Raw genomic sequence first — 26113 nt, 5'->3', positions numbered from 1 at the left:
TACAATCTACCTTCAGTGAATCCGGTCAACATTTACATTACATTGTCATCTAACAGACTCCAATCCAGAGCGAACCACCGGAACAACCATGGTCAAGCGCCCCGACCAAGGACACGTTGACAGATCCACCACCAAGTAAAAACAGGCACCCGAACCAGCGATCTATCAGCCACTATTTTGATGTTTATATACACTGACTGGCTTTATCCTTCTATGAAATTACATGTCATCCATACACAGTAGGTATACATCCAGAGCCTTGTCTCAAAAAATGTTGCTTTTATTGACAAACACTTATCAGAACAAAAATATATGTACATAAGTAGGCAAGCAAAAATGTACAGTCTGACACAAAAACATTCCATGTGAGTAATAGACAATACATTTTACTACTGGTGCATTATTTTAATTGAGGGGAATCAAAATGTTTAAACTGTCCATAAATAATGTTCTATAAAACACCAATCAAAACCCACTGTTCTCTTTACAGACCAACATTGACCCATGTGTGCAGAGAGAAGGTCCCGTTAACATGCAACTGCACAGAGAGACATCCAAAATACCAGGTAATGACGGGTGGATCGCGGAGTCTGGGGCGCTTCACATTGTCTCGATTCTTGATTTGACCTATTATTATTTCTTCAGGGGCCCTGACATTTTGCGTAGGCCCTTCATCCGATAAAGCAGCCCATTGATAAAGTCCTGAAAGGGAGGAAGAGAATGATTTAACACTACCCGTACCAGCAGTTGACGGTTAAACTCGCTCTGAGACTGTTTGAGCAGTGGACCATTGAATTGCAAGTATTTCTTTGTAGAGAGTAAATGTACAATAAGTGTAATTTGATGATTAATTTTTTCGGTACACGACTAAGGTTACAATAGTTGATGGTTGTGTCTCACCTCTTTTGGCTTCTCACATTCCTGCAGTAACTCCTGTAAATGTACAGAAACAAACATGGCCTCAGTAACTGTAGCAGACATTGCTCTTTCACGTCTAACATTGCGAAAGGACACCAACTGGGATCAAGCGCTTGTAAAGCAATTACCCTACTTTGTTAAATATGCCCTGGTGTATGTGTGAAGTATAAACAAGGGCATAGCTGAAGTGTAAGTATTGCCTCGTACTGTGACCCACAAAATGGCTTCTGAAGAGATGTCAATTTTCCATGGCTTGCTGTCTGCTAGACAAGGCTTAGCATTTGTGAAGGTATAGCTTTCAGTGAAACCTTGGCTGGAAAATATCTATGTTCTCCCTGTTTGTGTCTCTTAATGAGCTTCTTTTAAATGGCTCAAAAGTTACTGTGATAACTCTCATCTTTTATAACTATACTGTAAAACGTTATTGTTGTTTTCTTTGTTGACCAAATGTGTATTTGTTGGGGGTACATTATACACTTCAAATTATATGTACATTATATGTACCTGTACCTGTAGGCTGCCACTCAAAAGAAAGTCAACAGCAAGAAATACATACAGTTGAAGTGATAATACATTCAGTATAAACAGGAAACCAAAACAAAAAATAAGTGGGCTTCCAACCTCCCATCCCATTACCCCAAACCCACCAAGCCAACAAGTCTCCATCCAACACCCCCCACCCCAACTCATGGAAACCATGTTTCCCACCCCCTAGCAACTAGGGTTGTACATTATATATATATATTTATTATATGTGTTGGGATTTATGGATTGTTTATTTGTATGTTTTGGGCTTTAGCTGCGATTATTCTTACAGAGTCAAGTACATTTGTCCAGGCTTCAATTGTTCCTTGACCAGCATCATTCATTCTCACTGTTGATAATTATGTTGTAACTTCTAATAGTAACTCTATTCACTGGCACATTGGGAAAGAGTGAGGTGATGATATCTAAGAGCCAACATGTTTTTTTTTGCAGCAGTGCTGCCTGCCAGCATTAATTGTCTTTGATTGATTGAGAGATTCAGGGAACTATCATCGTTGTAACATAATATATGTAAAGCATTGAATATTTACATTCATGCACTTCTAAACACATTTTCCATATTTGCCCCAGAAGCATTTAACTGCAGGAAACTCCCATATCATATGGAGAAATATGCCTACCTGATTTAGGGGACACGGTGAACAGTAGGGGGTTGGGGCCAATTTCATCGTAAAATGTTTCCTTGATGTTAAATACAGTCTGTGAGCAAACTTAAAATGTATAAATTGATGGTTCAAATTAAGGGATTCCAAGGTTATATTTTTCCATAATCTGTTCCAGTTAATGGTTTGCTTAGATTCAATTAGATCTGTGGATCATACTTTTTTAATGGCTAGCTCAGAATATGAGCTTTCCAAAAGTTGTTCATACAGTGCATTCGGAAAGTATTCAGACCACTTGACGGTTTCCACATTTTGTTACGTTATAGACTTATTCTAAAACTGATGAAATAGTTTTTTCCCCCTCATCAATCTACACACAATACCCCATAATGACAAAACAAAAATAGTTTTTTTGAAATTTTGCAAATATCACATTTACATAAGTATTCAGACCCTTTACATTGTTGAAGCAGCTTTGGCTGCGATTACAGCCTCGGGTCTTCTTGGGTATGACGCTACAGCTTTGCACACCTGTATATGAGGAGTTTCTCCCATTCATCTCTGCAGATCCTCTCAGGCTCTGTCAGGTTGGATGGGGAGCGTTGCTGCACAGCTATTTTCATGTCTCTCCAGAGATGTTCGATTGGGTTCAAGTCTGGGCTCTGGCTGGGCCACTCAAGGACATTGAGACTTGTCCCGAAGCCACTCCTGCGTTGTCTTGGTTGTGTGCTTAGGGTAGTTATCTTGTTGTAAGGTGAACCTTCGTCCCAGTCTGAGGTCCTGAGTGCTCTGGAGCAGGTTTTCATCAAGGATCTCTCTGTACTTGCTATGTTCAGCTTTCCCTCGATCCTGACTAGTCGCCCAGTCCCTGCTGCTGAAAAACATCCCCAACACATGATGCTGCCACCACCATGCTTCACTGTAGGAATGGTGCCAGGTTTCCTCCAGATGTGACACTTGGCATTCAGGCCAAAGAGTTCAATCTTGGTTTCATCGGACCAGGAAATTTGGTTTCTCATTGTCTGAGAGTCCTTTAGCTGCCTCTTAGCAAACTCCAAACGGGCTGTCATGTGGCTTTTACTGAGGAATGGTTTTCATCTGGCCACTCTACCATAAAGGTCCTGCTTGGTGGAGTACTGCAGAGATGGCTGTCCTTCTGGAAGGTTCTCCCATCTCCACAGAGGAACTCTGGAGCTCTGTCAGAGTGACCACTGGGATTTTGGTCACCTCTCAGACCAAGGCCCTTCTCCCCTGATTGCTCAGTTTGGCCCGGGCGGCCAGCTCTAGGAAGAGTCTTGGTGGTTCCAAACTTCTGCCATTTAGGATTGATGGAGGTTACTGTGTTCTTGGGGACCTTCAATGCTGCAGAAATGTTTTGGTACCCTTCCCTAGAGCTGTGCCTTGGTCGGAGCTCTACGGACAATTCCTTCAACCTCATGGCTTGGTTTTTGCTCTGACATGCACTGTCAACTGTGGGACCTTATATAGACAGGTGTGTGCTTTTCCAAATCATGTCCAATCAATTGAACTTACCACAGGTGGACTCCAATCAAGTCCTAGAATAGTTATGTAAAAAAGGTATTTGTTTTTTTATTTTTAATACATTTGCAAAAAATTCTAAATACTTGTTTTTCCTTTGTCAATAATAAGTATTGTGTGTAGATTGATGAGGATTTTTTTAATCTAATCCATTTCAAATTAAGGCTGTAGCGTAACAAAATGTGGAAAAGTCATGGGGTCGGAATACTTTCCGAAGGCACTGTGTATTATAGAGATCAGTCCTTTCGGGAGCCCAGATAATTTATTTACAAATCCCATCATTGGATGTTTCGGTAGTTTGGTTTTCCAAGGGACTCCATAGGCTAGCAAAGAATGATTTGTCTGGTAATGTGTATGTATCTTTCAAATCTTGGAATGTTCTCAAACCATTACTGTCCATGATATCGGCAAAGGTACAGATTCCACTTTTGGACTATTTGGGGGGACGCAAAAGGCCGCACTCCAGATCGCAAGGCGTTCTTGTGAAATATGGAGTATGCGCATGCTATTTTGTTTGTACATTTTGTGGCAAATACAAATTGAGTGAGCAATAATAGGACCCCCGTGTAGTTTAAATTGTTTCAGGGATATATCAGTGAAGACCACCTCTTCCAGGGCAACAACTCCATACTAAGCCAGGGGGCATAATGTCTAAACCAATTTAAGTTTGAGCAAAATACTAGTGCCTGAAAATACAATTGAAACGTTTGGTATGGATAGTCCTCCTACGTCTTTCCCTCTTTGTACGTTTGTTCATTTGATCCGGGATCGTTTACCTTGCCATATACATTTTGAAAACACACAATGAATTTTATCCCAATAGCCAGAAGGGGGAGCCATTTGAAGCATTGAACTACAGAAATTCAGCCGTGGCAATATGGGTATTCATTTTAGCAATAGATATTCTGCCGGTTAAGGCAACTGGGATATTATTCCACCTACTGAGGTCAGATTGAATTGATTTTAAGCGTTCTGTTAAAGTTTATGGCAAAGGTTTTATCTAAGGAAGGAAAAATATCTACTCCCAAATATTTAAAATGGTAAACGATTAGGATTCCATAAGTAGAGAAACTCATCCATCGGGGTCTTGAGAGGCAGTAGGGCTGATTTGGTTAGATTCATTTTATATCTTGAGATTAAGCTGAATTTATCTTTGATCTTCAATACATTTGGGAGTGATTGAGATATATTATCTAGGTATAGTAAAAAAAAATTGATATAGTGATCAGTAGATTTCAGGGAAATTGGTATTATTTGCTCGATTGAAGAATTGTCTGGCAAATGGGTTCCATGCAAAGGCGAAATTAGATCACTTTGTCTGCTCCTTTTAGTGATTCTGAACGGAGCAGAGCAGGTATTGCCTGTTATAACATTGTTTTGACAGTATTATACAATAAAACTAACAGTATAGTACCTTATTAATTATTTACAGTAATGGCAATTCACTCTGGGTGTTTTTATGCGTAAACAGTAAATGATACAGTTTATTCCAAAGAAACTTTGATTTAACAGTACATTACTGTAACCGCACATCATTGTGGGATTGGCAAGCTTCCAACCTACCTCACTTCACTGTTAAAAGAAAATATGAGACACCAAACCCGTTCCAGACGGATTTACCTAGATTGGTATATACTAGTGGAACCTTAATAGTTAACCATTTAACTCTTGAGGTTCCATTAGTACATACCGATCTAGGTATATCCACCTTCACTTTTAGTGCCCCCCATTTTTGGAATAGCCTACAAAACTCCCTACATCTTGACTCTCTGGTGTCTCTAGGGCAGTTTAGGACTTTAATGTTGAGTATATTTTTTGAGAATTGCAACTGTTTGGATTGAATGTAAATAATTGTTTTAATAATAATTGTGGTGTTTGATTCTATAATGTTGATTCTGTAAGTTTATTTTAACTTTTAATTTTTAATTTATTGTATTGTTGTCCTTGATGCACCATTGTAAATGAAACCCTGGTCTCAAAGGGTTCTGCTGAATAAAAAAAGAAAACAAAGTAAGATATAAAATACCAAAATGTTATTTTTCCACTTGCACTTCTAGAGGTTTTAACAAAAGCTTCTTCTACACTGTAATTCATCGATATGCTGTAATATGTGAGCAAATTACCTAGCCAACATGCTTGCACCAATCCTTGCAGTAAAATACAAACCTCATCTACACTGAATGAATTTCATTAATTCATTAATCCAATTATTAATTCATTAATTTGTTACAATTCCCATAATATTATTACACTAATGCACTGTACTTTTGTTTTTGCCGTAACTTACAAGACTGAGAGTTACCGTAATAACACAGGTAAAAAAGATTACAGTAACTGTATTGGATACCGTTAAAATATGGTACGGTAACATACTGTACTTAGATTTTTTTTACACCTTTAACCTGACCTCTCAGGACATCCTGCCAGTAATCACCTGCAGTCTGGATCTCTGCTCCGTGTCAGATAGCTCCAGCAGCTCATCTATGTCAATCTCTAACTCTGTGATCTCCTCCTCCTGGACAGAGAGAGAGAATGAGAGAAAGAAAGAGGTCAGAGACACAGGGACGTTGTTTTTTTACCCGCCATGCAAACATAGATGAACTGTGACTGCGGCTCCCTGCCACCTTAAATAGGCCCTAAATATGTTTGAACATATTTCACTTAACCGTACCAAAGAAAATGAGTCTTAGAGTATCAAGTCTTAAAGGCATTGCTGATGCATCAAGCATGTTGTACCACTAGAACAATAATGTATGTCTAACCTCAAATATAAACGCAACATGTAAAGTGTTGGTCCCACGTTTCATGAGCTGAAATAAATACACTCAAAAAGCTTATTTCTCTCAAATGTTGTGCACAAATTCATTTACATCCCTGTTAGTGAGCATTTCTCCATGTCCAGGATAATCCATCCACTTGACAGGTGTGGCATATCAAGAAGCTGATTAAACTCTATGATCATTGCACAGGTACAACATTTGCTGGGAACAATAAAGAGCCACTCTAAAATGTTTTGTCACACAACACAATGCAACAGATATCTGAAGAGTTGAGGGAGCATGTAATTGGCATGCTGACTGCAGGAATGTCCAACAGAGCTGTTGCCAGAGAATTGAATGTTAATTTCTCTAGCATAAGCCGCCTCCAACTTCGTTTTAGAGAATTTGGCAGTATGTCCAAACAGCCTCAGAACCGCAGACCACGTGTAACCACGCCAGCCCAGGGCCTTCACATCCGGCATTTTATCTGCGGGATCATCTGAGACCAAACTGTGGGTTTGCACAACCAAATAATTTTGGTTGCACAAACTGTCAGAAACCATCTGCAGTTCAGCAAATGCTCTCCTTTGATGGCCTCTGGCAATCTGGAGAAGTGTGCTCTTCATGGATAAATCCCGGTTTCAACTATACCTGGCTGTAATGAATCTCTTCGTCGTCTGAGGCGTACTAGGAAATATTGGACCAATATGCAGCGTGGTAAGTGTTCGTCATATTTATTACACTGAACACAGGAAACAAACGAACAAGTGAATAAAAAAAAAATGAAACAGTCCCGAATGGTGAAAAACACTGAAACGGGAAATAACCACCCACCAACAAGAGTGGGAAAACAGGCTACCTAAGTATGGTTCTCAATCAGAGACAACGATTGACAGCTGCCTCTGATTGGGAACCATACCAGGCCAAACACATAGAAATATAAACACAAGAACAAAACATAGAATGTCCACCCCAACTCACGCCCTGACCAACCTAAAATAGAAACATACTAAGGTCAGGACGTGACACTGGCAGATGGTGTTGTGTGAGCGAGTGGATTGCTTATGTCAACGTTGTGAACAGAGTGCCCCATGGTGGCAGTGGGGTAATGCTATGGGCAGGCATAAGCTACGGACAACAAACACAATGCATTTTATCGATGGAAATTTGAACGAGATGCTGAGGCCCATTGTCGTGCCATTCATCCACCGCCATCACCTCATGTTTCAGCATGATAATGCACGGCCCCATGTCGCAAGGATCTGTGCACGATTCCTGGAAACTGAAAATGTCCTAGTTCTTTCATGGCCTGCATACTCACCAGACATATCACCCGTTGAACATGTTTGGGATGCTCTGGATCGACGTGTACGACAGCGTGTTCTATTTCCCGACAATAACCGCATTGATGAGGAGTGGGACAACATTCCACAGGCCACAATCAACAGCCTGATCAACTCTATGCGAAGGAGACGTGTCGCGCTGCATGAGGCAAATGGTGGCCAGACCAGATGCTGACTGGTTTTCTGATCCACGCCCCTACCTTTTTTTAAAGGTATATCTGTATTCCCAGTCAAGTGAAACCCATAGATTATGGACTAATGAACTTACATATTTTGACCAGGGGCAGGAGGAAAGGCAACTTCCATCTGATTTCACGGATGATTTACCCAGCTGGCATTTTGCTCAACCATTAGAGTAAGAATTCCTCTGTTTAATTTTTTAAAATATGAAATTAGCAGTGTTTCTGCTTCCTTATTCTGGGCTAATTTCTTTATATGGCAAATATCCTGTGCAGATTAGTCTAGACCTGGGGTAAATATTCTAGGTGTGTTTAAGAATAACCCCTTACTGTGTGATATGTGGTCATTTGTTGTAAACTGACACTTACCTGGAAATCTAATTATCTAATGAATTTAGTAGACTGTGTTAACAGATTTCAAATGAATCCAATTAACTCCTACCAATGTCAGTTACAGCCCCTAGATATAGATGAGTGTCTGCCATCTTTGAGAAACATTGCAAAACCACATCCACACCAAAATGACTCCGCTAACCTAAAACAAATACTAAGGTAATAGTAATCTATCTATATACTGGCTGATATTGCCCTTTGAATACCATTTACTGACAGGATACGATGATGGCTCACTTCTGGCCATGGAAAACTGAGCTGGGGATTATCTGGAGTCAGCAGGTGTAGTTTTAGATTTGAAAAGCCCTTAAAAAGAGAATTTTCCAGTTGGGGGTTTAATGGCAGGTCTGTTGAAGATGGCAGATCTCTGGATGAGGAGAGCGCTAATCAATGAGTCTAGTGCTGAGGAGAGCGCTAATCAATGAGTCTAGTGCTGAGTGGCAGAATGGAAGAGATCAACAGCCCAGTCCAGAGTCCCCTGTGTGTCCCTCTAATTGATAAATGATGCCAGGTCTGACTGTTTGGGATTCTGCATATTGGCATTATTCCACGGATGCAGGGCCCTGCTGGGCTGTGCTGGGCCAGCGAACCACTGATCCAGTGATCCTCTCTCTGTCTGACTCTGGCTTAAGACTGCAGGGCAATGCACAATACCACAGAATATCAATGAAAGTTTCGAAAATTCAGTTGGAGAAAAAGTGTATGCATTTGTTATTGTCATGAGAAAGCCTTTGTAACCTTTTGTAGTAGCTCTTCAATGTTTATATTGTGTGGGGTTGAATGCTTTTCATTTGTGTGATTTTATTTTATTCAAAAAATTTTTTTATCCGGGACTGAAAATGTCTCGACAGCACTTTTGAAGTTAGAGAAACTAGTCCGACATTAAAATGAATGTTGGCATTCATTTTAACACATGAATATGAAAGTGGTTCTTTAGAGGAGCATCATTTTTTAACTGCAAAATGGATTAGAACTGCAATCTTAATTAACCATTTTATGTTGAGGGATTTTGTTAGGATAAGATGCTCCTGTATCCAAGGGGCCAGTTGTATCCATGCCAGCAGAGCCTAAAACTACATTGCCTTTAGGTAGAGTTCAATTGAAATTTGATTGGAATTTGGGGTTCATGACCATTTATATTCAACATTGACATGACAAGACAGAAATCATATCATAGCAGCCAACTGCTGAGGTATTGTAGATTGATGCATTTACAATAAGTACATGGTGATTATGCAGTACGATAGAGAAGCTACATTCTCCACTTTGCTTGAATCCCTAAAACACTCTGACCACATAACAAACCGATGTTCCTAAACCAATCAGTCTTATTATACTGAACAAAAATATAAACGTCATAAATGTTTCATGAGATTAAATAAACGTTTCCAGTAATTTTCCATATGCACAAATAGCTTATTTCTCTCACATTTTGTGCACACATTTGTTTACATCCCTGTTAGTGAGCATTTCTCCTTTACCAAGATAATCCATCCACCTGACAGGTGTGGCATATCAAGAAGCTGATTAAACAGCATGATCATTACACTGGTGCACCTTGTGATGTGGACAATTAAAAGGCCACTCTAAAATGTGCAGTTTTGGCACACAACACAATGCCACAGATGTCTGAAGTTTTGAGGGAGCGTGCAATTGGCATGGGGATTGCAGAAATTTCCACCAGAGCTTTTGCCAGAGAATTAAATATTAATTTCTATACCATTAGCCACCTCCAACGTCGTTTTAGAGAATTTGGCAGTACATCCAACCGGCCAAACGACCACAGACCACATGTAACCACGCCAGCCTAGGACCTCCACAGCTGGCTTCTTCACCTGCGAGATCGTCTGAGACCACCACCCGGGCAGCTGATGAAACTGTGGGTTTGCACAACCGAAGAGTTTCTGCACAAACTGTCAGAAACCGTCTCGGGGAAGCTCATCTCGTCGTCCTCACCAGGGTCTTGACCTGACTGCAGATTGGCATCGTAACCGACATCAGTGGGCAAATGCTTACCTTCGATGGCCACTGGCACGCTGGAGAAGTGTGCTCTTCACGGATGAATCCTGGTTTCAATTATACCTGGCAGTTGGCAGGCAGCGTGCATGGCGTCGTGTGGTTTGCTGATGTCAATGTTATGAATAAATGGTGGTCACACCAAATACTGACTAGTTTTCTGATCAATGCCCCTACTTTTTTTTATGTATCTGTGACCAACAGATGCATATCTGTATTCCCAGTCTTCAAAATCCATAGATTAGGGCGTATTGAATTTATTTAAATTGACTGATTTCCTTATATGAACTGTAACTAGGTCAGATCTTTGAAATTTTTGCGTGCTGCGTTTATATTCTTGTTCAGTGTAGTTGATACTAATCAGAGACGTAAAGGAAACCTTTCCCACAAAACCATGTTGTTTTGAAAAGAGGCTGACGTGAAAGTCAGACAAGACTGATTGTCGTCTAAATTCATTACTCATGACATTTTTTTCCTGTAAGAGGCTCGAGCTGTCGACCAATCAAAACATACCATAACAGAGGGGTCACAGGTCATACGCATGACATTTATCTGAGATCATCTGCATTGTGAGGAGGCTAATGGCTGTAACAAGTTAGAGGCATCACGCATTTAGTACTATATCCATTGAAACGAGAGCCATATTGCTTTACATGTGTAAATTAATAATTACATTTACATTTTAGTAATTTAGCAGATGCTCTTATCCCTTTACAGGAGCTATTAGGCTTAAGTGCCTTGCTCAAGGGCACATCAACAGATAATGACATAACTGCAGTCTGAAGTATATTTCCATTGAGTAAGGATATTTTCTGTTAATTTTGAAGTTTTTCCTACTCTTAGTGTTTTTTCACACCTCTACGATTTGAGACTATTTTCCTAAAAGGTATGAAGTCATCAACGTGGTCCAGTGCCACTGCCACTCAATACCCAACCAATAAGCTACTTGTATAAATTAGAGATGTCACTAAATAATTCAGCTCTTGACACAGGGGGCTGACCACTAAATACTTCCACACGGAAGAGTCAGAGTATCCAACCACAGCCTAACCTGCATTCCCCTGAGTTCATGCAAAATTCATCCCATTTGTCAATGCACATGGACCAACCATGTCTCCTCCTGCCACACCAATGGGTGGTGTCTACCAAACAACTTATCCTTCTCAGATAGACTGGAGTTTGTCTAGTCACCACTGAAATATGACATTAAGACAGGAGCACCTCAAATCCTATAAAGAGATAGGGCAGGAGTTTTTTCTTGACTGCGTGACCTGTCCAGGAAACCCTGCTTGCCCTAGTCATACTGTTTTATCCATACAGGAGTACAAACCCACAAAGACTGTACCTACCAGACAACAGGCCTGTTTCATATGGCAGGCCCCATAACCACAATGACAAAGGAGTTGCTACTACTGCTACTGTATCTGTTATCATTCCATCAATCATGCAGGGATCCCATTACGTGCAACATCCTTCAGTCATAAAGGGCCTTCTCTCTCAGGGATTCCCGCAGACAAATTAGTACAGTCAAGAACTCAAACACAATAACATTAGTGTACTGTCTACTAGTCTACTATTAGCGTACTGATTACGTGTCCTGTGTAGCTTAGTTGCGCTTGCTACGCTGGGGTTGTGGGTTTGATTCCCACGGGAGACCAGAAAGAAAATGTATGCACTCACTACTGTAAGTGAGTGTCTGCTAAATGACTAAAATGTAAAATATCTACTGTACATAATTATCATGATAATAGTATGACAATAATATCAAACCCTATGCAAATTATAAATAGTTCTGGAACCATATTCTAACTGGGTTCTGCTCGCCTGAGTTAGAATATCAACCCTACCTCGATGCCTGATAAGCGGAACAAGAGGAGGGTGTTCCTGGAGCAGCTGGGAAAGGCACTTGTAACCCCACACATTCAAAGAAGGGAGCACCTCCCCCGCATAGCAGCCTCTGCAGCGCGTGTGAAATGCTGTTCAGGGGCCCAAATCTTGTCCTGATCCACCTGAGGCTGCAGCTGGGGCAGGCAAGAGGAGGAGATGCCAATAGTCCTACATGTGCTAATTAGAGTTGATTGATTCATGTTGTTCACGTTTTTGTTTTGTATCTATTATCTTATTATGTTCTTATTTATTGTTGTTGTTTATACACCTTGTGGGTGGGGGCAATGGTTCAAAAAATGGGAGAAGACTAGTATTTTGTTGTTGAAGTCCTCATTCTACAGTATATAAGAATATATCACTATGTTGCCAAAAAAGTAAGACGGTTATTGTTTCCCTTCAATAAAATGCATTCAAAACTACTTTCTGCACATTTCTGCCACTTTCTTAGGCTATACAGGTGCTATCTCTTGCTAAAAAATGTATGTTTACACCTATGCAGTACCTTTAGCAATAATAATAATAATACTAATAATAGACCTCTACTTTAGTAAAGAAAACAAGTATGACAGGTGTGTTCAAATAAGTGGTGTCCACAGATTTAAATGCAGTCTTTCTGCATTGTGAAGAGGGAAAACCCAGATATTCACAAAGTTTGTGATGAATGACAGGTTGTTTCTTCATGCAAAATATATTTGGGGTTTAAAATTAAATTAAGCTGCTTTATTTTATGGGTTTAGTGAAGGAGGGTCACTTTTTACCCTTAGGACAAGGGGAGTATACAGAATGTTAAGACTACACAAGGCTTCAAGTAATGATGGACGGTCATTTCTCTTTGCTTATTTGAGCTGTTCTTGCCATAACATGGACTTGGTCTTGTACCAAATAGGGCTATCTTCTGTATACCACACCTACCTTGTCACAACACAACTGATTGGCTCAAATGCATTAAGAGGGAAATAATTTCTTCAAATTTACTTTTAAGAAGGCACACTTGTTAATTGAAATGCTTTCCAGGTGACTACCTCATGAAGTTGGTTGAGAGAATGCCAAGAGTATGCAAAGCTGTCATCGAGGCAAAGGGTGGCTATTTTAATAATCTCAAATATAAAATATATTTTGATTTGTTTAACACTTTTTTGGTTACTACATAATTCCATATGTGTTATTTTATAGTTGTGATTCACTATTCTACAATGTAGAAAATAGTAAAAATGAAGAAAAACCTTTGAATGAGTAGGTGTTCTAAAGCTTTTGACTGGTACTGTACATATCCCAAGAAGCCATGGATTACAGGCAACATCCGCACTAAGCTAAATGCTAGAGCTGCCGCTTTCAAGGAGCGGGACGTTATACAGTGCTGATTTTAGCATGTAAATCTTGGTGGGGAAAACTCCCCCAATTTTCTGCATGTCAGCAAGACCGATACACAACGCAACACAATAAACAATACATTAATTGCACTATAATGGTGCCCACAAACTGTTAGAACCTACATAAAGCCATCCCAGAGTTTTCTTTTCAGCACCATGGAGTGAATCCTTACCACTAGTATACCTAGCTATCAGCGAAGCCTTGTCTGGCAGCGAAACAGTTCATTCAGCCTCATTTACTGCCTTTAAAAATATAGCTGATATGGCTGACTTGCTTAAACAAATGTTGTTTCTACTGACAATTGAGATGTACAAACTATGGCATAAGGGAATGATGAGCGGATAAGAGGCAATCCATAATTTTGATTAAGACAATGAGTGAGATAAGACGGATGTAGTCAATATAACTATGTATTCAGCACTTTTGAAATGTACAGCGACAGAATTCAGAACATGGACCGTTCTTACAGTATTCTCCCTGTACACCAAGTCAGAACCGTAGGATAAATAAAGGGATTATATATGCAGACAATGAAAGCTCTTACAATATTTGACAGTGGCATTTCTCTAAAACAGGCTATAGGCTACATGTGCACCACCAAGTCAGAACAGTAGGCTAAATTATGAGGGGGAAAGTGACCAAACTATTAGGTCGAGGCACATGGGCTACTAATAGCTTACTACACAACATACACTTAACATTACTTTCTTAGCTACAATATACATATCTCGCTGGAATAATACATAATTTATGCAGCAGCATATAATACATTTTTGGACTCACCTTGTTGTGCTGTGCTCATTTGAATAAGAAGGTGGCGCTGTGGTCCTTTTTGTGGGCAAATTTTGTTATCAAACTTTGTCATCAAAGTCTGGCATTCTCTGGATTTATGGTGCTTTAAAGACAACTGGAAACTCGAAAATAAAACGGTTGAATCATGCCGTCAGTGATCTTCAGGTCGGAGCTTTAGAAAGAGGCCTGAGTTCTCAACTTGGAATTCTGAGTTGGATGACTGTTCAAAACATATTTTCCCAGTCGGAGCTCGTTTTTTTCTGAGTTCCCAGTTATCTTGAACTCACAAGTCTGAGATTTTCCAGTTGTATTGAACGCGGCAGAAGTCATGCTGGATTGACATTATGACCAATGTATTCAACCTTTTCTGGCCCATGGTGTTGCATGCGAGTGTTTATCCCTTTAAGCTTGGAAAAGAGACCCTTAAACCCAGACTTGGACCACACACCCTCTCCACTGAATAGCAGGCTAGTGATTGCTTTGTTCAATTTGCAATTTCCAACTTGTTGTCTAATGTTTATGTCCAATGGTCGAAGAGCACTGAAACGTTTTATGTATAATTTTCTCTTTATGACAAGGATTTGCCAGTAAATTGTCAACTTAATTTATGATGATGTAATGTGATTTGACGTAATTTTATCTGTGGCCAAGGACCTTGGTCCTTCTTGGATGGGCACTTCTAATGTAAATCTACAATAAGGCAGCAATTTTTTAGCTCTCCCTGTAGATTTTGCGGTGATGTAGTGTCCCCATGAATGACAGAAAACTGAGCCAATCACAGCGCAACTAGAGAACATTACCAACCCTTACGCCCTGTATTTTCCACTGGTTGCAGGAGACAGGTGTAATGCAATCCTTACAAAACGCCAACCATTGTTGTGTGTCCAATCTGACAGTAGAGTGGTTTTATTAAAATCACCCAGGCTTACAGTAGCTCACACGGGCTGTCCACTGGCCTGTTCTGAGGGAAATATGGAGTCTGAGCCGAGAGGAGAATCCTGCAGCAACAGGAAATGTTGAATTATTATGTGTATTATAATTAATTGACTTTTTTTGTAGGTGTTGATACATTTCTTGGTAGGACAAATCAAATCTAACGTTTTAAAGTGAACATTACAAACTTTAGAAGCCTTTTTAAACCTGGAATACACTACAAGTTTGCATTTCCTGCTGTGCAGGAACATTATCAGCAACAAAAGAGTGATCAAATTAAGATCCTACATCTGAAGCTATTTTCAGGAACTTTAATGAGGACACCCCTCACACGTGATGCTCTCTCATGCCCTGCAGCATCAGTATGCCATATGCAGTGTTTCTTGGCAGTAGAGAATCATTTTTTGGTTGGAGGCATTCAAGTCACTCACTGCCCCAACTCAACTCCCTCCTCAGTCAGGAAAATAAATGAGAAACATCATCCTCATCCACCCCGTCCTTCCCCAATCCAGCTTCAAACACAGGCCGTGTTGTCATATGATCTCCATTATCACGCGGATGCCCATGCTCCTGAAGACATCCCTCTGACTCCTCTGTGCCTTTCCTCTTCACGAGGGAGCCAGTCTTCTGTTGCCATGGCATCCCCAGAGACTTCCCAGCAAATCGATGCAGCCTCTGATTATAATTGGATTTACCCCCACCAAATTGCAGTGCAGTGATGACACGGGGGGTCCTATGATCTCCACACAGGGGTCCCACTCCCTAATCTTTGGAATCAATTATGCTAATGCCCAGTCCCTCCGTTTGTGGTGTGCAATCCTGGCCATAAGCACTTCTGCAGACAACCTCCCTGCCGAGATCTAACCAGTAAACCTCTCAAGTTCTTAGAAGTCTCAGACTGCAAACTGACCAAAGACAACAGGGATTTGCTGCCCTGTCTGAACCAATGTCACAGAGGGGAGTAAATTCTCATCTTTTGAGGACAGATGCTGCATGGCACTATAGTACTGTCTGTGTATAAGTATTTATAATAAGGAAAGGGGTGATTGTATTAGCCAATTAATATGTTTATGTTAGATAGATAATGTTGTGTTACTCTGGAATGCTGTATGTATGTCCATTCAGTGATAGATGTTCAGAAAGGATATAAATAATGTAATCTGATGTATAGTCATCCTGATATGAGGGTCAGATAATGTGTATCTACAAGGCTGATAATGCAGTAATAAATCTACCCACACAGCCCCTGGGACCTAGCTGTGCCAGCAGCAGCCGTGCACGACCTACCTCATAGTCGAAGAGCAGGTGCAGCTGATTGTCAATCCACTCCTCAATATCCAGCCTCCTCTGCAGGTCCTTGCGGTTGTATTTGACGGTCAGCTTGCCCAGTTTGCGATGCGTATGCTCCTCTTTTTTATCTGCGGACTGGAACATCACCCTGGACTGGGTGACTGGCTCCGACGCCATGCCTGCCATGGCCTCGGGTAAAACAGCTGAGGAAACACACAGCCGTCTCTCTCTCTTTCTATCTCTCCCTCTGTCTCTGGTGCTCTCACTCCCACCCTCTCTCTTGCTGTCTTTCTTGTGTGCTCGATCTTTTTCTTCTTCTCTTGCTCTAGCTCTCCTACATATCTATCTTGCTTGCTCCGTCTGTCTATGTGCACTCATCTCCCCCCTCCCTCCCTCGCTGCCTGTGGAGGATGGTAATGAAATATGCCTCTGTGTGTGTGTGTGTGTGTGTGTGTGTGTGTGTGTGTGTGTGTGTGTGTGTGTCTTAGTGCGTGTGTGTCTTAGTGTGTGTTGTGTGTGTGTGTGTGTGTGTGTGTGTGTGTGTGTGTGTGTGTGTGTGTGTGTGTGTGTGTGTGTGTGTCTAGGTGTGTGTGTCTAGGTGTGCTATCCTTCTCTCTCAGGTAGGAGTGCATAGGTCAATTACGGAGTGATAAAATCTGAGAAAGGGATGAGAGGGCAACCAAAGATCGGAGTGGTTATAAATACATTTATTTAACAATTTTGTTATCCAGAAAAAGATCCATGTCCCAAATTCTAACACATGTGGGTTTCCAATTTTCCAATGTGCCCTAATCAGGAGTTTACTCAGTGCTTGACTGAGTAAAGAGCTTACCGGAGCTGAGTACCGGCACCTAAAATGTTCTACTGCTTGAGGTCCTGCACCTCTTATAGAATACTGTATAAGCTCAAAAGTATTGTGGAGCTCCTGCACCTAAATATAAAAGGTACCGGCACCCAAAATGAGTACCAGAACCTACTGTATTTCAGTCCAAGTCAAGCACTGAGTTTACTGTATTACTCGGTGGCTTATCATCTCTACATCACAGCATGTGGAAACTCTTGGTCATCTCTGTTCATCCACACTTATCAGAATACCTGTGTTTCCCTGACAGGTGATCCAGACTTCCTCCAGTGTTCATTAGATCCCACCACGTCATTTATAACAGCTATTATCAGGTGTACGTTTAATAAGCCTTGAAGTCAAATTGGCATCCTCAGTTACACCTCCATCAATAATGGATAAAAGAGAGAGCAGATAAATGCTGTGAACAATCCCTCAGAGGGTAAAACAAGTGATAAAGACTCTGAACTAACCCATTTCATTTGAGAAGGTCAAATATCACCGGGAACTAAATTAGTCAAGGTTAAAACTACTTAGTGTTTCTTTCTGTGCCAAACTAGTACAGTTGAGACTAGAGGGATAACAAGGGTACGCTGTAGTTTCCACAGATCCTTTTACAATAATAACAATGAGACCCTGCTTTTTGTTTCGGCAGTGTGTATCAGTCAGCCGTGGTGTTGCGTGTTCCCCTGCTGAGACAACGTCTGTTACAAACACCGAATTATTGAGCACCTCTGGCAGCTCACCTTTCCAGGCAAACAAATTCATTCATACAATTCACTGATACCCGGTTCTGCCCCATCAGGCTGACTGAAAGGGGACTGGGTCTGGAACTGGGCAATTAGGAGATGATGTTCAGATGATCTGGATCATTTTCTGTCTGACACTGCCATCTAGAGGATATAGAAAGGTTCCATTTGGTAAAAGTGAGAAAGAAAACATTGACGCTATATAGCCTGTCAGAGATTTGAGCACTAAATGCAACAGGACCTTGCATGCATTGGCCTATAGTCTTAGGCATCCACTGTATGATATTAATATTTAAAAAAAATATATATAAAAGAAGAGAAGCCAGGTTAGTCCTAGCCCCAGAGAGAAATAGAGATATGCTGGCAACATGCATTTCTTTATTCTTGTCAGATGGGCTACTGCGTTTGCTATACATATATCGGGGGACAGAAGGAGACTAATAAGTTATTTTTCGATCAGATTTTTTAAAAATAGATATAAAGATAAGCATTATATTGGACTCTGGTAGGCCTAAAATGTTCTTCCTCACCTTAAATTCAACTGTCAGAGTCAGTTGGAGCGCTAGTGCGTGCTGCCTTCATATCATAGGCCTGCAGTATAGACAAATATCCACACCACGGCTAACTTTTACAAAAGGCATCATAACTGCTGTATTTCTGTATTTTTAAAGTTATATACCTTGAAAACTTGATTTTGGGACAAAATCAACAATGGACTAATGAAACAAATAACAAAAGATAGTTTTTGGATGGAGTTTTCCTTTAAACTAAATACTGAGCACACAATTAAAAATACCTAATTTACCCAACGGAAATTACTCAACAGAATGAAATTTAAAGAACTGGTTTAGATTCATAAATAGGCTTACAATAATAACAATGATATAAAATAATCATAATAATAATGATGAAACAAATTATTATAAATACAAAAAAAAAAGTTTTAAAAATTGCATCCCACCTGAATTGCAAGTTGCACAGTAGCCTGCATTTGGCCATTTGTATGGTTTTAAACATATTCTGCTCATGTCTTCCATCATGTAAAAAAAAAATGTCTGCACTGAAGATGTCTATATCAACACCATTATCCCAGAAATCCTAGACCCACACCAATTTGCATACCGCCTCAACAGATCCACAGATGATGCAATCTCTATTGCACTCCACCTGCCCTTTCACACCTGTACAAAAGGAACACATATGTGAGAATGATATTCACTGACTGCAGCTCAGCGATCAACACCCTTGTGCCCTCAAAGCTCATCACTAAGCTAAGGACCCTGGGACTAAACACCTCCCTCTGCACCTCCCTCTGCAACTGCCCCCAGGTGGTAAGGGAAGGTAACAACACATACACCACGCTGATCCTCAACACGGGGGCCCCTCAGGGGTGCGTTCTTTCCCGCCTTCCTGTTTCTCTAGTTCTGTTGCCTGGTTTTTCCCGGTTCTGACCATTCTGCCTGCCCTGACCCTGCCTGCCATCCATGTACCTGCCTGACTCTAATCTGATTACAAACCTCTGGCTGCCCTGACCCAGAGCCTGCCTGTTGCCCTGTACCTGCCTGACTCTGACCTGATCACAAACCTCTGCCTGCCCTCGACTTGCTCTTTGCCTGCCCCGTGTTTCTAATAAATCATCTGAGAACTGTACTATCCCCCTCACGTGTGTGCATCTGGGTCATATCCTGAGACGTGATAGCACAAATCAGCTCTGCAACGCCGGGGAGCCACCATTGGAAGGCACGAGGAGTTACTTCAAGGTCTTATGGAAGGATTGCAGACCTTGGAGGAATGCCAGGCCCATGCCTTCAACACATTGCTGGAGCAATTCCGCGGATTGTCTGCGAGGCAGCCCACCACTACAGTAAACCCCCAGACTGTCAATTACCCCACTACCATCGGTGTTTCTCCCCAATCTACCCCGGCTTCCCAAGAACTCTGCTTACCTCCTTCAGAGCGCTACGCTGGAGATCCTGGATCCTGTGGTGTTTCTCTCACAGTGTTTTCTCATCTTTGAGCTGCAGCCCTCTTCATTTCCCTTGGATCACTCAAGGATAGCGTACGTGATAACGCTGATGTTCCGAAGGGCTCTTGCCTGGGCTAAGCCGATGTGGGAGCAACAATCCACCGTTTGCCTCAGATTGAAGGAGTTCATGGGGGAAGTATGGAAAGTGTTAGATTCTCCATTGTCCGGGAGAGAGGCAGCTCGTAAGCTGCTCCAACTCCAGTATTCCCATAGTGTGGCAGACTACGCAGTGGATTTTCGCACGTTGGTGGCTGAGAGTGCCTGGAACCCGGAAGCCCTGTTTGACGCGTCCCTTCATGGGTTGTCGGAGGTGAGTAAAGATGAGGGAAATCACCGAAGCCCACATTTCCGAGTGTAACCCAAGTTTCTGGGAAGTCACCGAGGGCTGTCAAGTCGTCTCCTCCGGAGCCCATGCAACTGTGCAGGGATAGATTGTCTCCTGCTGAGCGCTTACTCAGACTTAACACCCAGAGCTGTCTGTATTATGGAGCTACGGGACATTTTGTTCTTCCTGCGGGCTTGGGAAAAGTCATGGACCTCTCCTTTGAACGGCGGAGTACCATGACCTCCGGGAGGTTTTCAGCAAGGCCCGTGCCACCACACTTCCTCCGCATCGGCCCTATGACTGTGCCATCGACCTTCTCCCGGGCACTACACCGCCTCGGGGCGGCTGTATTCCCTGTCAGGTCCGGAGACCAAGGTGATGGGGATGTACTGTATATTGAGGACTCCCTGGCTGCAGGGGCTCTCCGTCCTTGTGCTCCCCCACCAGAGCAGGGTTCTTCTTTGTGGAGAAGGACAAAACCTTGCGTCCGTGTATCAACTACCGGGGCCTGAATGACATCGCGGTTAAAAAACGTTACCTGCTTCCCCTCATTTCCTCGGCTTTCGAGCCTCTCCAGGGGGCTACCATCTTCTCCGGGATGCTGGCCTTCTAGGCAGAGTTCCTCTGTTCAGTGTCTGTGTTCTTTTGCCCATCTTAATCTTTTATTTTTCTTGGCCAGTCTGAGATATGGCTTTTTTTTGCAACAACGCCTAGAAGGCCAGCATCCCGGAGTTGCCTCTTCACTGTTGACGTTGAGACTGGTGTTTTGTGGGTACTATTTAATGAAGCTGCCAGTTGAGGACTTGGGAGGGCTCTGTTTCTCAAACTAGACACTCTAATGTACTTGTCCTCTTGCTCAGTTGTGCACCGGGGCCTCCCACTCCTCTTTCTATTCTGTTTAGAGACAGTTTGCACTGTTCTGTGAAGGGAGTAGTACACAGCATTGTACGAGATCTTCAGTTTCTTGGAAATTTCTTGCATGGAATAGCCTTCATTTCTCAGACCAAAAATAGACTGATGAGTTTCAGAATAAAGTTATTTGTTTCTGGCCATTTTGAGCCAGTAATCGAACTCACAAATGCTGATGCTCCAGACACTCAACTAGTCTAAAGAAGGCCAATTTTATTGCATATTTAATCTGTACAACAGTTGTCAGCTGTGCTAACATAATTGAAAAAGGGTTTTCTAATGATCAATTATCCTTTTAAAATTATAAACTTGGATTAGCTAACACAATGTGCCATTGGAACACAGGAGTGATGGTTGCTGATAATGGGCCTCTGTAAGCCTGTGTATATATTCCATTAAAAATCAGCCGTTTCCAGCTACAATAGTAATTTACAACATTAGCAATGTATTTCTGATCAATTTGATGTTATTTTAATGGACAAAAAAATTGCTTTTCTTTCAAAAACAAGGATATTTCTAAGTGACCCCAAATTTTTGAACGGAAATGTACATTTACATTAAGTGGTTTGTAAGGATGATAAATTAATACTGCACAAAAAAATTGTTTTTTTCCATGTTATTTGATCAAAAATATGTAATTTGTTGCGTATGTTTTGTGTCTTTGCCCATACATTTGCACCTTTTGATGTAAAATGTTTGAGGACAGGGTTTTTGTTCTTTGTGGATTCCATTAGAATGACGATCACAGAGAAAGGGACAGGGCAACAACTCTTACAATTCCAACTATTGAATCCTGCATGATACTGTTCTTAATTACACAACTAACATATTTTTTGTGTGCCTGCACTTCAGATGTCTATATCGGTCCACAAATACTAGTAAAGTCCCAGTGCACTACTTTTGTGAAAAAATATTTTGTTCACCACAAATAATATATATATTTACAGTACCAGTCAACATTTTGGACACACCTACTCATTCAAGGTTTTTCTTCTTTTTTTTAAACTATTTTCTACATTGTAGAATAATAGTGAAGACATCAAAACTATGAAACAACGCATATGGAATCATGTAGTAACCAAAAAAGTGTTAAACAAATCAAAATATATTTTACATTTGAGATTCTTCAAAGTAGCCTTGATGACAGCTTTGCACACTCTTGGCCTTCTCACAACCAGTTTCGTGAGGTAGTCACCTGTAATGCATTTCAATTAACAGGTGTGCTTTGTTAAAAGTTTATTTGTGGAATTTCTTTCCTTCCTAATGAGTTTGAGCCGATCAGTTTTGTTGTGACAAGGTATGAGTGTACAGAAGATAGCCCTATTTGGTAAAAGACCTAAGCAGTGTTCGAATACTCATACTAACCGGACTAACTGTACTATTTGTGATGTAAATTGAGTATGTAGTATTATTATTGTTGTTCATAGTATGGATATAGTTAGTATGCTAAAAGTTCCAGGATGTCGTACTAAATTCACCAAAATATGAAGTACACAAGCAGTGGACACTATTTCCGTGATTTTAGGGCTCATAATACAATTCATCAGAAAATGGGCGTGGCTTCACAACTTTTTCAGATTTCAAGAAAATAGCAGAAAATATGGAGCAGCAGCCTGACGAGAGTGGATACAATTTCATTGCTTTAACTAATTATGACAAATGTTAAGAAAATGTTGAGCAAAGTAATAAAGTCATTACTTTTCAAATAAGTTACACATAATGTTGGCTGACAATTTGTTGGCTACGCTATCTTTATGAACCGCAGCATATCATTACAGCAGTATGTACCGGTATGTTAGATAGCTAGCTAACGTTAGTTGGCTACTAATACATTGAACTTGCTAGTATATTAACTATATGTCATTCTTAGCTTAGCTAAGTGGTATAGTCGTGTGTGTTCTCAATGATCATTGTTAATTCACTCTGGCTATCTACTCAGATGAATTTACAAACACTCAACACCCGGCATTTAATATAGCCGGTATCAGTAAACATCAGCAAAATTTTTTAAATTAAATTGCTGCCAGCAACACAGTTACAGTCACCAACGCTCTGGATAACATGAAAACAACCAGCTCTGCTAGGGCGAGTAAAATGATCAGAGGGAGGTGTTCTCTCATTTGTGTCTGGAAGTAGCTAGACAGTTAGCTTGGGTGCTTGACTGCCGTTGTGAGGTCAGAACGTTTGGAATAACCCTACTCCTCGGCCAGAGCGTCCAATGTGCCCTCTGAATTTACAAATGCCCAGAGAGCACTCCAGATTTAATTTACGAACACACTCAGTCATAAAGTGTCTAGCTAGTAATTTGTTATGCTAACAAGCTAGCAAGAGGTTGCATAGCAACAGAATCAAATTCCGGCAGACAGGCGAAGAGCTAGTACGCTCAACTGAAAGGATAACATTTGTTTACAGAACACTAAAATGAATTAATAGTATATACTATATACTATAGTAACGACCCTGGGTTTATAAGCGTGGAAATTGACTCTGCCGCACAAGCATGCTTTTGCGGCACAGTCGATAGCACGCCGGACCTCGGGCTCGAAGGTCGAGGGTTCGAGACCTGCTCTCTGCTGTTTCATTACATTGGTGTCGGAAGTGATCGGACCTTGCATCCACGACAGTGTGTGTGCTTGGCCGGTGAGCGCGTTCCTGTAAGACGTAGAGCCACAAGCTAGCGCGAGGACGTGCTCTTTGAAAGGAGGGAGTAGTGCAATGACCCTGGGTTTATAAGCGTGGAAATCGACTCTGCCGTTCGAGCATGCTTTTGCGGCACATTCGATAGTGCGCCGGACCTCGGGCTCGAAGGTCGAGGGTTCGAGACCTGCTCCCTGCCGTTTCATTACAGTATGTTAGTATGGGTATTCGAACACAGCACACAGCTCAAATAAGCAAAGAGAAACGACATTCCATCATTACTTTAAGACATGAAGATCAGTCAATTCTGAAAATTTCAAGACTTCTAGTGCAGTAGCAAAAACTATCAAGTGCTATGATGAAACTGGCTCTCATGAGGACCGTCCAGAGGAACCTTTCGGTTAATGGCCCAACGCTCCTGACGCCCCTAAAGGACCTCTACTAAAGGACACCAATAATAAGAAAAGACTTGCTTGGGCCAAGAAACATGAGCAATGGACATTAGACCGGTGGAAATTTGTCCTTTCGTCTGATGAGTCCAAATTTGATGATCTCCACATGTGTGGTTCCCACCGTGAAGCATGGAGGAGGATGTGTGATGGTGTGGGGGTGCTTTGCTGGTGACACCATTTAGAATTGAAGGCACACTTAACCAGCATGGCTACCACAGCATTCTGCAGCGATATGCCATCCCATCTGGTTTGCTCTTAGTTAGTTTGCGCTATCATTTTTTTTCAACAGAACAATAACGCAACACACCTCCAGGCTGTGTAAGGGAAAAGCAGTCAACAAGTGCTCAGCATATGTAGAAACTTGTTTGTTCAAGACTGTTGGAAAAGCATTCCAGGTGATGCTGGTTGAGAGAATGCCAAGACTGAGAAGCTGTCATCAAGGCAAAGAATGGTTAATTTGAAGAATCTCAAATATAAAACACATTTTGATTTGTTTAACCCTTTTTGGCTACTACATGATTCCATATGTGTTATTTCATAGTTTATGTCTTCACTGTTCTTTTACAATGTAGAAAATAGTACCAATTAAGAAAAAACCTTGAGTGAGTACATGCCCAAACTTTTGACTGGTACTGTATTTATTTATTTTGGGATTTTTCAGGGTGTGCTGCAGTATTCTCAACACCCCTACTTCTAGCAGCTCATCCAAAATGGACCTGGGGCTTTTCCCACCCGGACCGATATGCATGAATATTTTTTTAATATAGAGGCCGGTTCCGAACGGACCCAAGAACAACTAGACCCATTCCGTATAGACCTAGTTCGAGCCCATCCGAGTGAGAGAAGCAGCAAAAAACATTTTTTTAAACTACATTATTAACCAGAGCTGATAAAGCCTGAGAGGAGGAGAGGTGCTGCTCTAGAAGGTGGGGGAGGGGCCATACTGTGAGCTAGTGACATGGGGGAGAGCAGGAGGGAGAGACAAGAGATAGTATAGTAGACTAATAAAGTCAGCAAAAAAAGAAACGTCCTCTCACTGTCAACTGTGTTAATTTTCAGCAAACTTAACATGTGTAAATATGGAACAATGTGTCCCTAAACAAAGGGAAGGTCAAAATCAAAAGTAACAGTCAGTATCTGGTGTGGCCACCAGTTGCATTAAGTATGGCAGTGCATCTCCTCCTCATGGACTGCACCAGATTTGCCAGTTCTTGCTGTGAGATATTACCCCACTCTTCCACCAAGGCACCTGCAAGTTCCCGGACATTTCTGGGGGGAATGGCCCTAGCCATGGCCCTCAGATCCAACAGGTCCCAGACGTTCTCAAGGGGATTGAGATCCGGGCTCTTCGCTGGCCATGGCAGAACACTGACATTCCTGACTTGCAGGAAATCACGCACAGAACAATCAGTATGGCTGGTGGCATTATCATGCTGGAGGGTCATGTCAGGATGAGCCTGCAGGAAGGGTACCACATGAGGGAGGAGGATGTCTTCCCTGTAACGCACAACGTTGAGATTGCCTGCAATGACAACAAGCTCAGTCCGATGATGCTGTGACACACCGACCCAGACTATGAAGGACACTCCACCTCCAAATCGATCCT

At 41.5% G+C, this 26113-nt stretch overlaps 1 protein-coding gene across 1 annotated transcript; it reads right to left on the bottom strand.

Moving 5' to 3' along the window:
• Positions 1 to 264: 264 nt before the first annotated feature.
• On the bottom strand, positions 265 to 16945 carry LOC112257136 (protein phosphatase 1 regulatory subunit 14B). The gene is made up of 4 exons (XM_024430701.2): positions 16566 to 16945; positions 6040 to 6120; positions 901 to 933; positions 265 to 702 (listed from the first exon to the last, which is right to left on the bottom strand). Exons 1-4 carry the CDS (start codon positions 16752 to 16754, stop codon positions 634 to 636), a joined length of 372 nt encoding a protein of 123 aa, XP_024286469.1. The 5' UTR covers positions 16755 to 16945; the 3' UTR covers positions 265 to 633.
• Positions 16946 to 26113: the final 9168 nt, after the last annotated feature.

The sequence above is a fragment of the Oncorhynchus tshawytscha genome, linkage group LG08 (assembly GCF_018296145.1).
Source record: "Oncorhynchus tshawytscha isolate Ot180627B linkage group LG08, Otsh_v2.0, whole genome shotgun sequence".
Lineage (NCBI taxonomy): Eukaryota > Metazoa > Chordata > Actinopteri > Salmoniformes > Salmonidae > Oncorhynchus > Oncorhynchus tshawytscha.
Note: the sequence above shows the minus strand (reverse complement) of the source record. Positions and strands in the feature narration are given on the sequence as shown.

Coding starts and splice junctions, on each gene's coding strand:
- LOC112257136 (XM_024430701.2), bottom strand. CDS start 16,754: ATGGCAGGCATGGCGTCGGAGCCAGTCACCCAGTCCAGGGTGATGTTC. Junction 6,121..16,565: donor ACCTGCTCTTCGACTATGAG/GTAGGTCGTGCA, acceptor CTCTCTGTCCAG/GAGGAGGAGATCACAGAGTT. Junction 703..900: donor AATGTGAGAAGCCAAAAGAG/GTGAGACACAAC, acceptor CCTCCCTTTCAG/GACTTTATCAATGGGCTGCT.